At 40.5% G+C, this 17,155-nt stretch overlaps 1 protein-coding gene and 1 long non-coding RNA gene across 7 annotated transcripts in view; one reads left to right on the forward strand and one right to left on the reverse strand.

Annotated features, from left to right (window-relative positions):
- Positions 1–804: 804 nt before the first annotated feature.
- Positions 805–14,776, forward strand: LOC138370606 (uncharacterized). 2 transcript variants are annotated; one of them, XR_011230169.1, is made up of 5 exons: positions 805–819; positions 2,293–2,481; positions 5,555–5,717; positions 6,965–7,063; positions 14,678–14,776. It is a non-coding gene; the product is annotated as an uncharacterized lncRNA (long non-coding RNA). The 2 variants fall into 2 exon arrangements; XR_011230168.1 differs by lacking the exon at positions 805–819 and having other exon boundaries at positions 2,138–2,481.
- Positions 14,602–17,155, reverse strand: part of LOC138370605 (uncharacterized) — a 32,785-nt gene continuing 30,231 nt past the window's right edge. For 4 of the 5 annotated variants that reach the window (XM_069335098.1, XM_069335100.1, XM_069335099.1 and 1 more), the window contains 4 exons: positions 16,419–16,637; positions 16,187–16,238; positions 15,305–15,376; positions 14,602–14,745 (listed from right to left, as the gene is read on the reverse strand). In XM_069335098.1, coding sequence (XP_069191199.1) covers positions 14,674–14,745; positions 15,305–15,376; positions 16,187–16,238; positions 16,419–16,537 — 315 coding nt within the window. In that variant the 5' untranslated portion in view covers positions 16,538–16,637 and the 3' untranslated portion in view covers positions 14,602–14,673. Of the gene's footprint in view, positions 14,746–15,300; positions 15,377–16,186; positions 16,239–16,418; positions 16,638–17,155 lie in introns of all 5 variants that reach the window. The other variant, XM_069335101.1, reaches the window with a different exon arrangement.

The following is a 17,155-nucleotide window of genomic DNA, read 5'->3' on the forward strand; positions in this document are numbered from 1 at the left end:
ATTTCAAAATACATGGTTGGAAGTTAAATCAACTCCATAGAACAATATTTTTGTTATAGATACTAATCGTTATTTGTTGGTATGCGTTCGCTACTTAAACTATCATGTACTGTATTTATGTAAAATCTCCCTGTTTCTTCGGACATGGAACACGGAACCTTACACGCTCTCTGATTTACTGTTTAATAGAGATTCACAAATAAGCTTATTTTTTTTTTTTTTTTTTTTTTTTTTTTTTGAGATATATACAAGAGTTGTTACATTCTTGTATGATTGTATACGTTTTCAAAAAGGCAGTGACAAAGTCAATTTTGCATTTTAATCACAGAGATTAGATCTTAGTGAGAGAGGAAAGATATTCATATTTTAAAGAAGGATTTTTGAGCCATCGCTCTCCCTATCGATAGAAACTAACTTTTTTTTTTGTTATTATTAACAAGCTTAGGTATACACAGTAATGTGCTGCTACCCTATTCTATAAGAAAGATTACACAGTGTATATCAAAAACTAGATATAAGTTCATTAAATATTCCCATCTCACAGGATGGTTAGTTATACATGGAATCAGGGGATAAAATACCAGACTCAATAAAAAAAAAATCAACTGTGACTAACAAGAACACCACTTACGGGCTATTCATGCCCGTGCTACCTTTTGGGTGGCTTAATCCTCATCAATCAATCACAAGAAACAAGGGATACATCTCCCGTCACGCAGGGTCCAGTCGCACCTCCACAGATCTCCAGTATCATCTATTGATACTGTTAATGGTTCAAGAGGACTACCACTTACGGGCCTACCTCAAGGTAACAATCAGGTGAGAACATAAAATATAAGGCTGATCTATTAGCCTCCGTTAGCAAAATCCGGGTACAGCATAAGAATATCTTCCAATATTCCTAAGTGTATGAAGTAATTACAGAGTTCAAAGTACCTTATACCATTTGGTCTGAAGTCACTTATAACAGGGCAATCACAGATATAGTGTTGGTGAGTATGTCCCAGCTCTTGTTCACATAGTTTACAATTGGAATATTCACCATTGGGGGCTATTCATTACCTGCAGCCACCTGCGATACATATCGATATCCTAGCCTAATTCTGGCAATTACAATGTCACACTGTCATTGTGACACTAGTGGAAGTTTTATGCTGTCCGTTCATATAATTCTCGATTCTAAACATGTTTACTTAGTTTAGTTCATTAATTATGCACCCCATATATCATCTTGTGGGCGGTAGTGGAAAAGGTTACAGAGGCACATAAACATTTCATAGCTCTTTATACTCTTGCTTTCTGGCTTTTGTGTGTCAGTGACTGCTCTTCTGTCTTCCCTAATTTCCTAAAATATTGCGGCTTTGACAGAAGAGATTGGAATGCCCATATCCCACTCAACTTCAGGCTTATCACATTCAGTTTTAGCTGCCTTGTTTGTGTCATCATGCTGGACAACTATATGAGAAGGTATCCATACAAATGAGACTTTGAAACTCCTACTGTTTGCAATAATAATGTTGTTTATAATGGAAGTTACAACTACAACCTTTTGAAGATCAATGCTAATTTTATCTAGATAATGTAATAAACGAAAGTTTTCTATGTCAACAGAAAGGCAGAAATATAAGCTACACTTTAAATACTTGTCATAAATATAACTGAAGTGAAAGCGAAGATATATGCATTTGATACTGTACAGTTTCTTGATGGCTTGCTCTAAGAGTGTGAAGCCCTTCACACCAGCCTATAAATTGTGTAATTTATTTCCATATATGCTAATTAACCTTAAAATCTATATGTCAGAAGGAAGGAAGATGTAGACGTTTATGTGACAACATTTCAAAAAATATCTCTCTCTTTAAAGTTAAATAATACAATCCTATCGCCGGTGTCCGGACACATGAAAGCTACTTAGGTATCAGTGGCCAGCCAGGTGGAGATCACAGGCTGTACAATACTGATAAATTATGTAATTCACAGAGATACGTTGATAAATATTAATGTTTTATATTTTATTAAAAATACAGATATATACTTTGTTTCATACGTTAAATGTAACAATATTTCAGTATATATTATATAAGCATAGTATATATAATTCAGTATATACAATATATAATAAGAGTGTCAGACCACGGAGGAAGAATTGAAACAGGAATTTCCTTTAGTACTTTCTTATATTAATACATCTTCAGAGCGAACCATTCCTTCTGAAGATGTATTAATATACGAAAGTACTTAGAGCATTCTATTGTGGTTTTAATATTGAACAATTATACATATACGAAACAGACAAATCTGGTGTCCGAAATAGTAAAAATATTAGTGTGCGATGTGATCAATGTAAGGGGGATATTGGGTGTGCCTCGTATCCCCTACAACAACAAGAAGTTCGAGAGCGATGAGGCCGCCACCTACTAGCTTCAGGATGTCGTCGAATCTAAATCAACAATATACTACCGCCGCTACTTTCTCGGAAACGTAAGTACCTGCCGCTTTACTTCTCTCACCCTGCCTAGCCTGGCCTGGCCTGACCTGGCCTGACCTGGCCTAGCCAGACCTGACCAGATCTGACCTGGCCTAGCCTTACCTAGCCTAGTCTGACCTGGCCTAGTCTGACCTGGCCTAGTCTGACCTGGCCTGGCCTAGCCTTACCCAACACTAATCACCACACGTGACAGCCCAAACGAATCGCAAATAAGTACACGTAACAAGTCATATGCCCGGACACTCTTTCACCTTGGGGACTGAGTGGTAACTATTGTATAGAAGAGCCGGCTCCCTGAGAGTGGTAAGAGGGCGTGATAAGAGGCTAACGTGTGGTCTTGAAGGAAGTCGATAAAGCAGACAATTTTCAAAAGGAAGGGCAGCATAACGAGCAGACAGGAATGGACAGACAGTCGGTTATCCCATAATGTGTAATACGCCCCGCACAGCATGGGTGGAGTGGGGGGGGGGGGGTTGTAGCAGGGCACAGTATGGTGATGGTGCGGGTGAAGTACACACCCACTGAATTCCTGCCATCAATAATTGTTTTCATAACCATTAGAACAATGGCATCCCTCCAGCCACCATCCTTCCACTGACCCCCTCCTCTGGTCCTCCACCTCAGACAATAACCCCCCACACCCCCTCTCCCTTCCAGACATCAGCATGTCAAAATCAGTACCATAAGGTGTTTAAACTATTTAAACTAAGTCATTGTGTATCTCAAGGTATCTTAATTCATTTGAAAGTGTACATGTGCATTCGTTCATATACTCGCCTAATTGTGCTTGCTGGGGTTGAGCTGTGGCTCTTTAGTTCCACCTCTCAACCGTCAATCAACAGGTGTACAGGTTTCTGAGCCTATTGGGCTCTATCATATCTACACTTGAACCTGTGTATGGAGTCAGCCTCCACCACATCACTTACTAATGCATTCCATTAGATATAATCATATATGATTACACATAATCATAATCATTCTATACACATAATCATATATGTGTACGTCAACGTATACATACATGCGTATATATACCTCATATTAAAATACTGATAAACGAATGACCATGAACAAATTAATTTATAATTGTAGCATTATATATAATTTTAATAGACTAATTACGTGTTTATACATTTGAATGGTCCAGACAGATGGCCAGCCTTGGACATATACACTTCTGGTAGGCACAATGACCTCATGTTAGACCCTTGATAGATTATGTGAGAGAGTGAGAGAGCTGGGGCAGGGAGGTGCGTGCCCCAGGGAGATAATCCATGCCCATGCCCCGCCTCGAGGTCAGTTCTCGAGTCACACCAAGAATAACAATCGAGCAAGTTGTCCTGACCAGGATGTGGCATATTAGGGAGGGTTGAGGAATAGGAAGCCTGTTTGATAGGGCTCTTGGCAAGCAGCTCTCCCTCAGTCTACCTATCTATATGGAAGAAATGTATCTAGGCCCTCCTCCCCCCTGCCTATTCTCTCTCCCCCACCTTTCTTCCTTCATTTCCTCCCTCCTTCCCTCCCCCTCACTGGTGAGAGAGTAGGAGTGTGAGAGTAGTTAGAGAACTCGTAGTTCTCATGAACTACTCTCTCACTGGTGAGAGAGTAGGAGTGTGAGAGTAGTTAGAGAACTCGTAGTTCTCACGCTCGTGAAATTGTCTGCGACCCTGGAGGAGTAGAGCGGAGGGGAGGGTGAAAGTAGGTGACGATGGAGGAGTAGAGGGAAGCATTATATGCAGTGAACGTAGGTGTTTATGGAAGAGTACATCATAGAGGAGGGTGAAAGGAAGGTGACGATGGAGGAGTAGAGGGGAGCATTATATGCAGTGAACGTAGGTGTCTATGGAAGAGTACATCATAGAGGAGGGTGAAAGGAAGGTGACGATGGAGGAGGAGAAGGGAGGGGGTGTGAAGGTAGGTGATGATGGAGGAGTAGAGGGGAGGAGGGGGGCAAAGGTAGGTGTCTATGGAAGAGTACATCATAGAGGGGGGTGAAGGTAGGTGGCGATGGAGTAGAGCAAAAGGGGTGGGGGTTGAAAGTAATCCTGAGTTTAATTTTTTAGTTATATATAGTGACACCTCGGCTTACGAATGAATATTTATGAACTTTTCGGGTTACGAGCCTAATTTCTTCGAAAAATTTGAATCGGGTTACAAACTTTGCCTCGGGAAAGGAGTTTGTTGATATACGTATGGGCTGACCTAGCGCGTGGTGGCATGGTGATCGCGCCTCAGTTTATCAGTGTCTCCTGCCTAGTAAGTATCGCGCCTGAATTCTTTGTAAAGCATTACATTTGTTTTGGGATTTTTGGCTATTTGAACATAAAATTTGTTATGATATATCTTGCCATGAGTCCCAAGAAAGCCAGTGGTAAGGTTCAAGCCAAGAAAACACATGTGAGAATGACCATAGAGGAAAAACAAGAGAGCATTCATAAACATCAAAATGGTGCACAGGTTGTTGAACTAGCTAGGCAGTACAACAAATCTATGTCAACAATATGCACTGTACTTGCTAAGAAAAAGGACATTATGAACATTAAAGTGGCAAAAGGCATATCAACAATCCCGAAACAAAGAACACAAACACTTGAGGATGTTAAAAAGTTTTTATTAATTTGGATACACAACAAGGAGTTAGCAGGTGATAGCATTTCAGAGGCCATCATTTGTGAGAAACCAAGGCATTTGCATGAAGACCTTTTAAAGAAAACCCCTGGAACGAGGGGGGGGGGGAAAAGATGAATCAAGTTTGAAAATGTGAAAAGTTTGTGTGACAATAGAGCCTCGTGGAAAACTTTTGCTGTGGTCATTACCTGGTGGAATGCACCCAGGATGGAGTATTAGGGCTATACATCTTTTAAATCATAAAAGTAATAAACATTTCCCATCAACCTTACAAACAATATTAACCTATTTTCATGTATTTCCCCCATGTGCATTTTAACAAAGTTGCTAAATTGCCTTTATCATTCTGTAAAATTTCAATTACAGTACTGTATGTATAATTTTGTTAGTATAAATGGACTGAATATTCTGAAATTGCTATTAATTTTACAATTTCAGATTCAAAGGTGGTCTGGACACCCAATTTGGTCAGACAGGTGAAGAGAGCATTTAGGATAGTTCGAAGAGATGAAGATGGTCGCAATTGTGTTCAAAGAGGCAAACGCCCCCCTTTGCTCCTGACATTATGTTCAACCATTGACCTCTGCACACCTAACACAAGGTAGGTTGAAAACTCCTCCTTCATGTCATTGGTACATTAGCCAGAAACTCAGGGCTCATGTAGGAATATCCCTAAAAAAAAAAAAAGTGGCACCAGCAATGCATCCTCCAAGTCTGGAGGATGAGCAGGAGCATTGTCGAGAAGCAGGACCTTGAGTGTCAAACTTTTCTCTTGCAGATATTTTTTGATGGCAGGGCAAACCACTCCACATCACAGTTTTTCTGCACGTTATATATTTTTTAAAACTCTTGGATTTTCGGAATGATACATGAGCAAGGGTTTAATTTTCAAATCGCCACACAGCACAAGAGTTAGCCTATCCTGACACAAGTTAGCCCAAGTTAGCTTGTGTCCGGGCAGTGACGTCTCCTCTTGGGTAATGTATGTCCTCTTCGGCAATTTTTTCCAGAATAGCCATGTCTCTTCACAATTAAACACTTGTTGTGGAATATATCCATCAATACAGTATCTACAAAATCTTTAAAATCACGAACAAATCTTTCAGCCCCTACTTTGTCTGAGCTGGCACCCTCACCATGCCTCACAACACTATGAATACCACGTCTTTTTTCAAAATTTCTCAAACCATCCCCTACTCACCTTAAACTCTTTCGTATCTGCAAAACTCGTTCTAGGGGTTTTCTTTATAAGATCTTGCATGAAGATTTCATTGTTGACCAAACCACACACTGGAAATTGAATAGACGACGACATTTCGATCCGTCCTGGACCATTATAAAGTCGATTGTGATGAGATGAGGGAAGCAAGAGCATTAAGTAGGCAAGAGAGAGAGGTGAGGAGATGGCAAGTATGTACGTATGTACATGAATAAAACATGTACATACTTATACATAACGTGTGTAAATAGTGTAATAAACACAATAACAGTATTTTGGGAGGAGGAATGTTGGCGAGTAATGTGTTGGAGGAGGGAGGGAGGACTGGCAGGGTGTGGCAGCTCACTCATGTTTTTTGGGCTCACCATACCAATATAGTGGATCGTTATGGTGAATACATACGTAGATGGGTATATACAATGTGTGTATATAGTGTAATAACAGCAAAAACACTGTTTGATTGTAGAATATGTCGCATATATGAGGCCCATAATTTTGAGCATAGCGATGTTCTATACTTTGAATTATATAAATTCCACAAATTACACACTTTTAAATAATATTACAGCAAAAAAAAAGAAGAAATGAATGAGAAACTTCAAAATAATTGCGCAACATTTTATTCACAGCAACTGCCGTCGCACGGGGTGGCGGGGCCGACAGACCCCCATCGCTCCAACGCTCAGCGCCCATAATTTGCTCAACTTCCCAGCTCCATCGCAGCTAAAGTAAGTCACATACAATATTTTTTGTTTAGTTTCCCCGTGATCAGACTCTACATTTTAACAATATAAGAAGAGAAAAAAATTTTTTGGAAAGAATTTATTTCTTGTGCACCAGGGTGTTATTTGGAGACAGAGCAGTTCAGTGGTTAACTACTAAATTTTTTTTTCTCCCACACACGCACCCCCCTAGGAAGCAGCCTGTAACAGCTAACTCCCAGATACCTATTTACTGTTAGGTAACAGGGGTCATCCCCTTTTGTACAAAGAATCTGCTAAAGCTTTTAGGGCTAATCTTTGACACTCGTTTGTCTTTGTCGCCCCATATTTTTTACGTCCGAGTTGAATGCTCTAAGGCCCTTAACTAACTTTAGGTCATGTCCCATACTTCTTGGGGAGCTAATCGACACTGCTCCTCTCTTTACATTCCTCTCTCGTTCTGTCTAAACTCGATTATGGCCCTGTTTACTCGTCTGCTTCTCCTTCTACCCTTCACCATCTGGACACACTGCATCATACTGGGTTACGGCTCAGCTCTGGTACCTTTCCTTCGACACCTACCCTAAGCCTGTATGTTCAAACTGGCGTCCTGTTTCTACAGGATCGCCATGATCGCTACTGTCTTCTCCACCTTGCACGGTCCTTACAGCACCCTCACTCTTGCTTATGTCATGCCTTGACCTTTACCCATCCTGTGGTTCCTGTTCCCCTTCACCACCTATCTCTTTCTGTACGGTTGTCTCTCTTACAAAATGCTCTTTCAGTTTGTGTTACCAATATTTCCCCTCGTGTCATTCCGTCTTTGCCCCTATGGAGGGGTCCCCGTTCCTAAATTCTGTAAGCCTTGACCCACATGACTAAAACTTTTACCCCTCCTACAGTTCTAAATCACCTTTTCCTTGAACACTTTTCTTCACACTTCCACTCTATTTCCGTCTTCACCAATGGGTCTTAAGTCTGCAGACGGTGTAGGCTACTCTGTTGTTTTTCCTGACTGCACCTTTGTGTCTCCTGCCTCCGGAGACTAGCATCTTCATGGCAGAACTTTATGCTATTCTCTATGCTCTTCATCAACTCTTTTTCACACTGTCAATCCTCCTCTGTGTTTGTAGTTGACACGTGCAGTGCCCTCATGGCTCTAGAATCCTTGAATCCAGTCCATTCTTTGGTAGTTGAAATTCAACATTGGCTGTTTCTTATCTCCAGTAGATTTAAAACAGTGGAATTTCGCTGGATTCCCACCCATATTGGTGTGTTCTTAAATGAGCGTGCGGACACTGCCGCTAAGGAAGCTATCCGCACCTGTCCCATCTCCCGTAAAGGTATTCCTTATTATGACTTTTACCCAGTTATTCATTTCCCCATTCTTGCCCGTTGTCAGGGTTGTTGGTCTTCTGTTACTGGTAACAAACTGCGTGCTCTTAAGAGTAGTGTGTTCCCGTGGCCTTCCTCCTACCACCGCAACCGGTGGTGGGAAACGGCTCTGGCGAGGTTGTATATTGGTCATACACGTTTAACTCACGGGCACTTAATGGAGCGCTGCCCTGCTTCTTATTGTCCAAACCGTTGTCTCTACATGTCCTGACTTCCAGGACTTACGTGTCTTGCTTCCCGACCATCCCTCACTGTCAATTGTCCCTCGATAAAATTCTTGGTAAATTCAATACCTTTGATATTGTTCGCCGTATGCGTTTTTGTTCTTGTATTGGCGACGTTAGTGATATTTAGTGCACTATGATTATCCCACACATTTGATGGTTTGATAATTCAATCCTCCTCTGTGTACTGTACTGTACAGTACTTTGGTTTGGAATGTATCAAATAAAGTTGTTTCATGTATTGAAATGTGTGAGAAAATCCACTGGGGCTGTGAGATGAAGCGAACCTGTAACAAAGGCATTGCCAGTTGCATACTCTACCACCACTGATGGTAAAAGTCTTACAACTGGATATCTTGTGTGACGGGTTATGGTATCACAGCTATACTGAACCAAGATGGTATGGCTCTCCCTCACATAAATGAAAGAAATGCTGCTATTGGCCTTGCAGTGTGTAAGTTGCAGGTGGAAACAAATGAAAATTATCAAATAAATAATTAAACAATTTACTGAAATAGTAATGAACAAAAATAACACATGACAATACTTGACTATCATGTAATGCAAAGGTGAACAAGTTAGTATGACCTTAAATGCAAAAAATAAACTATAAGCAATGAATAAAAGTATGAAGATATACTGGTGTTCTGAAGACAGCTACGATACCACCATGGCATCAGTCACACGATGTTGGCTGGAAGGGGACGACGGATTAGAGACACCAAGGTGATCCTAGAGCACTAAGGGAGAGATTGCCTCTCCAGGGAGGCAGCGCTCTTTATATAGTCCGGCGGTGATGACTCCTCCAGTGTCAACACGAGGTGGACATCTGGTCAACTAGCAAACTGCTCGTTGTGGCTGGCGGTGCCTTTGTGTTGAGCTGTACCACTGTCAGTTGAAGGCGGCTAACTGCTTGTTTGTGGGGACAAACTGCCAGTTAGCAGTGGCGCCCGGCTTGCCTCTGAGTCGTACCAGGCCGTGCCAGGCCCTGGGGGGTATGGAGAGGTGGCAGGACTGATGACTCTTCTGGGCTGGTGTAGATGTATACTTCCAGTGCAGAGGCATTGAAGGTGAAGGGAAAAGGCAGTTCCACTGCTATGCAGGGGATTCACGTGACACTTGTGAAGCCACAGAAAGTCTGGAGGCCCTACTGAAGCCAGTCCAAGTATTAAATAAAACCCCTGAAGTACGCCGGTGAAGGGTAAAGTGAAGGGTGAAGCAAGACCGTATGCCCCAACTTCAGGCACACACAGAAAATCACGTTTTGGTCCCGCCTCTCAACTGTGTATTTGAAGTTGGGGCGTATGGTGTTGAACTGCTTCAGCCTTCACCCGAGTGCTTGTAGGTCTTACGTAAGACGTTGACTCAAGGAGGGGCCTCAAAACTTGCTGTGATTTATGGGGAAATCCGGTTGTAAGACTTTTACAAAGTCAGTAATATACTGTGGTAGAGTATGCAGCTGCCAGTGCCTTGGGCTAGGGTTTACGTCGCCTCACAGCTCCAGTGGATTTTCTGCTTGGTGTATATCAGGTTGTGATTTTGTGTGTACCGTATTGTTATGATCGCCGTCTGATAAGTCCTTTCTGGCCTCAAGAGTCATTTTTACCCACCTAGAAAGATTGCAGATGGCCAAAGCAGTTATTTAAGTTAAGAAGGGACAAGTCTTAAACAGAATTTTGCATAATATTTGACTGTAAAGGGGTAAATTGAGGTAGATTGAAAAACAAAATGGTGAACCGGGCAGGCGGTACTCACAATTAGGGGAGTACACTCGGGAACTTTTAAAGTGCAACTAAACATGCTTTAGGCTCTCACAACAAGAGGTGAGTGGTGGTGGCTCAGGTGCTCAACCAATCAGAGCACCTAAGGAGGGAGGGCAGGAGTGAGAGGGGGGTGGTATGTGGAAGTTTGGTGACAGTTGTGTGTAGTTTGTTCATCTTCATTGTAAGTTTCATGGCTTGGTGTGCATTTCCCTAGTAAATTTAATTAGGGAAAAATTCAGGTGTTTGATTTTTTAAATCAACTTTTTAAATGTTGAGTTGTTAAAGCCTCAAAGTGCATGGAGTTGGTTTGGGAGTATGGCATCCTCATGCTGTTGCGTGCTCGCGTGAGGTAGCAAAGGTGATGTAAAGTTGTGGGGTGTACATGCTTGGGACGTCCTCTCTCGGGATGGCTGGTGTTAGACCTGTGTGTTTGTCGGTTGTTGAAAAGCCGTCATCCTTTGCTGTTGTGGTATTGATTTTACATTGTTCATCTTGTAATTAATACTGTAGTGCGATATCTAGGGATACCATTTGTAGGTTTAAAATGTCTAATACAAACAGTTGTCCAATGAGTTTTAATAGGAAATATCATCCACCAAGCACCATTGTACAAATATATTAATTGATAGTATATGAATTGTGCAGAACTGCTTAGAATGATCTTTAACACTTGGCTATATTGGTCATGTCAAATACCTGCACGGTGAATGCTCAAAGACCCTTTCTTTATTCAGTGTTGTCAAATACCTCATGGGGGTATGGATAGGCAAACACTCATTCGGTTAAACTTGCCTTGTAGTACTTTCAGAGCTCAGTAATTTGGAATCTGGTTAGCACTTTCCAAATAAATTGACCTTTAAAGTGAGTTCCTATTTAGGTTTAAAACATTATACCGAATGAGAAACTCGGATTATATAGCCGAACACCAGAAATGTTGTTATTCAATTTGGTTGCCTAAAGCACATTCAAGGACTACACATTACATGGCATTCCAGGATTCCTCTATACCTTGCCTTATGCTGTAAACATTGCCACAACCCTGTGTTTTATTGATTTAAATGGCCACAGGGAGGCATACAACACTGCAGATTATGATGTCATTAGTTATCCACTGTGCTGACAAGTGGGCTGACTGATGTTCGTTGACACCTGTATCGTGCTTCAATTTAATCGCCAGGAGATCACCCTCTCACTAGACTCGTCTGTAGGAAGTACAGTATAGTATGTCAAATTACCTTGGATCATAAATAGCATAAGACTTTGGGGTAGGAGAGGGTTGCAGTGTTTGTCATGGCTCTCAGTTGTTCCTGGTATTAGGCAATTTAGTTCTGGAATCATTTTTGTTGGCCAATGTTAAACTTTTTCGAAAGTAGATGTTTTTCTGAAAGGGATGGGGGGGGGGACCCTCTATGCTTGGATACAGTTATCTAAGGGAATACTTAGATTTATACAGTAGAATAACTACCTTCTTTTCCTTAGTCAAAAAGGTTGCTTGTTTATTTCTAGGGACTTGTATTTTCTTTTATTTTTAACTGCAGCAACTTTCAGTGAATGATAGATTCTTACTGAAAGGACCTTTACTTCATTGTTGTTGCTTTATGGTCATCTCATTGTGTACAGGGATTCCGCGAAGCTTTTGGGGTTAGTCTTCGACACTCGTTTGTCTTGGTCAGCCCATATCTCTTGCCTCCGAGTTGAATGCTCTAAGGCCCTTAACCTCCTTAAGGTTTTGTCCCATACTTCTTGGGGAGCGGATAGGCGCACGCTCCTCTATTTGCACTCCTCTCTCGTCCTGTCTAAACTCAATTATGGTTGCCCTGCATACTCTTCTGCTTCTCCTTCTACTCTTCGCCATCTTGATGCTTTGCACCATACTGGGTTGCGTCTCGGCTCTGGTGGCTTTCGTTCGACTCCCGCCCTTAGTTTGTATGTTGACACTGGCTTTCTCTCTCTTCAGGACTGCCGTGATCGCTACTGTCTTCGCTATCTTGCGCAGTCCTTCCAACATCCTTCCTCTCGCCTCTGTCGTGCATTGACTTTTCCTCCTCCTGTGGTTCCTGTTCCTCTTCATTGTCTCCCACTTTCTGTCCAGTTATCTCGCTTACAGGATTCTCTTTCTGTTCATATTTCTAATGTTTCTCCTCGTATTGTTCCTTCATTACCTCCGTGGAGAGTCCCCCTTCCCAAGTTTTGTACGTCCTTGACTTGTATTACTAAAGCCTTTACCCCTCCTACAATTCTGAAAAGCCTCTTCCTTGAGCACTTTTCTTCGCACTCCCACTCTATTTCCATCTTCCCTGATGGGTCTAAGTCTGCGGATGGTGTGGGCTACTCTGTTGTTTTTCCTGACCGTACTTACATGTGTCGCCTCCCTTCGGAGGCTAGCGTCTTTATGGCAGAACTTTATGCTATTCTCTATGCTCTTCGTCTCTTGCTTTCACATTCTCATTCCTCCTTTGTGGTTGTAGTTGATTCTCGTAGTGCCCTCATGGCTCTAGGGTCCTTTAATCCTGTCCATCCTGTGGTCATTGAGATTCAACATTGGCCGTTTCTTATTTCTAGTAAATTTAAATCAGTAGAGTTTTGCTGGGTTCCCAGCCATATTGGTGTTTCAATGAGCGTGTGGGTGCTGCTGCTAAGGAAGCTATCCGTTCTTGTTCCATCTCCCGTAAAGGTATTCCTTATTCCGACTTTTATCCTGTTATTCATTCTTCGTTGTTGGTCCTCTGTGGTTGGTAACAAGCTGCGTACTCTCAAACTTAGTGTGTCCCCGTGGCCTTCCTCCTACCACCGTAACCGGCGGTGGGACACTGCTTTGGCACGGCTGTGGGTTGGTCATACCCGCTTAACCCACGGTCACTTAATGGAGCGCCGCCCTGCTCCTTATTGTCCGAATTGCGTTGTCCCTTACAGTTGTGCATATCCTTGTTGAATGTCCTGACTTCCAGGACGAGCGTGTGTCTTGCTTTCCGACCGTCCCTCGCAGTCACTTGTCCCTCGATAGAATTCTAGGTGAATCGGATACTTTTGATATCGTTCGCCTTATGCGTTTTTGTTCTCGTATTGGCATTCTTGGTGATATTTAGCGCCCTCTGATTATTTTGCACTTTGGTGCCTTCTTTTGGTAATTACCTTACCTTCATTGTTGTTTCATTTTAATGTGGTAGTTGTGATATGGATTGTTCTGGCTCACGTGCAAGGTCTTGGATTTTTTTCTGTTTTATATTAAGAAATTGCCAGTCTTGTTACTATTTGTAGAGTTAGATCTGCATTAAGGCCTCTATATTATATTCTTTTTTTTTTAATAACATGTTATCAGCAATTTTTGTGATTGGTAATATTTAGATTAATGTCAGTGATGTATATGACAAGGGTAAAGACCCCTTGTGGTATGACAGCATTTTTCCCAGTCATTTCTTTAACAAATGAAAGGGTCCTCGTAACCATTCTTTTGTCCTTTCTACCATGTACCCGTTTGTTGCTTCTTGGTCTTTCATTTGGTACTTTAGCTATTAAAACAATGGCCTTTGGTAATGTTGCAATTACCATTTAAAAAAAAAATGAGCAGGTTCATTAGGCAGGGTTTGTTTTTAGCAAAGTTTTACAAAAAAAAATTCCATTCCTTCAGGACCTTGCAGATGTTAGGTCAAACTAATTGACTAATCTGTTTTGCCCTTTCAAACAATGATAGTTTTAATCTAGGTAAAATGTTTCAGAATCTGAAGTTTGGCAGACAAATCATTTAAGAGCTTTGATTAAATTTAAGTTACCAAAGACACTGTGAAAACCATGTTGTATAGATGCTTCAGTGTCACTTTTCTAATATTTTGTAAATTTAACAATGATCTTTAAATTAACTACTGTAATTATAATTTGTACAAAGCTTAGGTGTTGCATAGCTTTAAATTTACTTTCAAATATGAAAACTAAAATATTGACTAAAGTTTCTTCCACTTTAATATTTCAGGCTAATTTGCAATATTTGTTAGTTTATGCAAGTTGAATAGGTAGTCCACTTACATCTTTTCAATGCATTTTGCATGCACCTATGTAACAAGTTACAAATAGGTGTAAATTTTACCAAGTATTATTTTCAAAGTAAAAAAATTTCAGATGTTTAAACATTGCATCAATAGTAGTAAACAATTTCCAGCATAATTTCATGATAAGGTATATAAAGTAGTTTCATTAAAATTGTTTTATTTAATAAGTTTTACATATAGTATTTATAATAAATCTAATATTTATTACTGTTTCAGGTTGTGGGACAGATGCTCCTAGATGAACAGAAGATCCAAAAGGCCAAGACAACTCCAGAGACAATCACCTGTAAAAGAAAAATAAACATTAAACAGGGACACTACTTTTATTATCACCAATGCCTAATAATAAGCCCAAAAAATCCTAACAGCCTATCTTATAAAATAGGCTCAGCAAGGCCTATCCCTTCCTCTGATTTTAGTGCAGAGCTTGTTCCCTGAATGGGTGCATTACATCCACCACTTTAGTGCCATCAACACATTGTACATATGCTTTACTGAAAGCACTGTACAATGCATGCCAGGCACTAAAGTTTTAGATGCATCCACCCATTCAGCAAACAAGCCCTGTGAGAATTAACAATGTAACCATTGTTAAGGGTCCCTAAACCTATGCAAATCTAGTCCATCTATTAGATGGGTAGTAGAGCAAAGCTCTGAAAAAGCCAGGCCAGGGAAATCTGCAGGACTGCCTGGTCCCCTTTTATGAAATAGGGTAGGATCAGTACAAACTGCATCATCCCCTGTGGGTTGTAACAGTAGGACATGGTTACACACCTATAAATGGACTAGATAAGAGAATTAAGATTAGGTCATTGATATAGCTAAAACATCAAACTCACCCACTTTTGTAGATTTCCTTTTGCAGAGTAAAGGAGCCTCACTCCAAGCCAGTCCATGCATCATAATCACTTTCACCTGAAAAATATTTAAACAAATTAATTTCAGATTTAAAGCCAATCTTGCTTTACAAATTCAGATGGAAAAAATTTCTTTAAGGAATTTACCTTTCCTACATATTCTAGTAGCAGTAGTAAAAATCTAATTTAGCAATATAAATATATATGGCATCAATTTGCCAAGTTTCAGTAAATGTCATTTGAGAAACTATCCACAACTGCACTTCAATGGCAATTTACATTTATCTTTAGCCAATGCTATATTGTTTAAAGTTATTACTATTTTTTTACTTTTATGCAAATCTATTCAGATTAACCTTTGCTTAAACAGAATCAGGAGAGTTGTAGTAATTAACTCTCCCAACTGACGGACTTCTGGACTTTCCAGACCACATTCTGGAAAACTATATAAATTTAAAACCAAGCTAAAGTAAACATTGAATATTTTTACTTTCAAGGGAAAAACACCATCACTTAGAACAAAACTTTTCCTGCCATTAACTTTATTTGACTCATGATTACCCTTAACAGTGTTATACATTTATAGATTAAAGCTTATTTAACAAACATTTAATGTTAACTAAACAAGATTTATATTTCATTAAAATTATTAATAAAACACCCTCAACTATGCTGTTTAAGATCTAATGCCCCACATTACAATTTTCCCAATTTCAACATACCATTCTATTCAATACATTCCTGAAAGGACTAAACTTGCAGATATGGTACCCACTAGCCTAAGCCTAGACTTCCATACCCTAATATTTAATAGGTTTTTAGCAATTAACTTCTACCCTCTAATTCCAATGTACACAACACTACTTACTGTAGATCTGCAAGTACTTTCCTGCAGCTCTGTTGCCAGGACCTTCCACAACCTGTCATGTGAACAGTAAATATTACTAAAAAGTTATTTGCATAGCGATGTTATTTTGTTCATACCTGTACCACCAGTTTAACAGTTTAGTATAAGCCACACTCTCTCCCCCCCCCCCTTCCTCCCAACTGTTCAGTGTCAAAAGGGAGGGGGGGGGGTGTCCATTTACTGTACCACTTACATTTTAGTGTGGGCTTCATCCACTATTCTGATGTTAGCTGGAACATTTGTGCCAGCTGCTGGTTTGAAAGGGAGGCATACCATGTGCCAATTCAGGAAGCTTTCCACGTTCCTCACCATGTCAGCTCAGGACCTCACTACCATGTTGGGAGGCAGTTGAAGACTAACCAATCAACATCCCAGGCTGGAGAGCAGTGCCAGCTCGGGGAAAATTTACCACCTGCAAAAAATTTAATACTCTTAACAATCTACACCATCTACCTCATCTTTACCTAGCCCCCAAACCTTACATTTGTCAGCATTAAACTGCATCTGGTAGTCTTAACCATTTCAAAACTATATAGGGCATCGGTATTTTGTATTTGCCAATTCTGCAACTATTGCAGTCTAAACCATAATCTTGCGAATAACCGAGGTCCAAGGAGAGCTTTTAGGCACTACTTACAACACTTCTCCCAACTTAACCCCATTTATACTAATTTCCTTTGGTATAGCCATGACCTAATCAACTTCAGTCAGCATTCCCAATGATCCGAGCCCCTATCAATTTTGCGCCACTATCAAAATCTCTGCTGAAGTCAAGGTACACAAAATCACAAACCTTATCACCATTTCCTCAATTATGCAACCTAATCCATGAACACTTAGTAATAAAACTATGCGATTCATGTATCTAGTCATGTTTCTCAAAAAGAGTAGAGAAATGGCACTTGCAATGTTAGATTCTAGTAACTTTCC

This window comes from Procambarus clarkii, chromosome 32, assembly GCF_040958095.1.
Source record: "Procambarus clarkii isolate CNS0578487 chromosome 32, FALCON_Pclarkii_2.0, whole genome shotgun sequence".
NCBI lineage: Eukaryota > Metazoa > Arthropoda > Malacostraca > Decapoda > Cambaridae > Procambarus > Procambarus clarkii.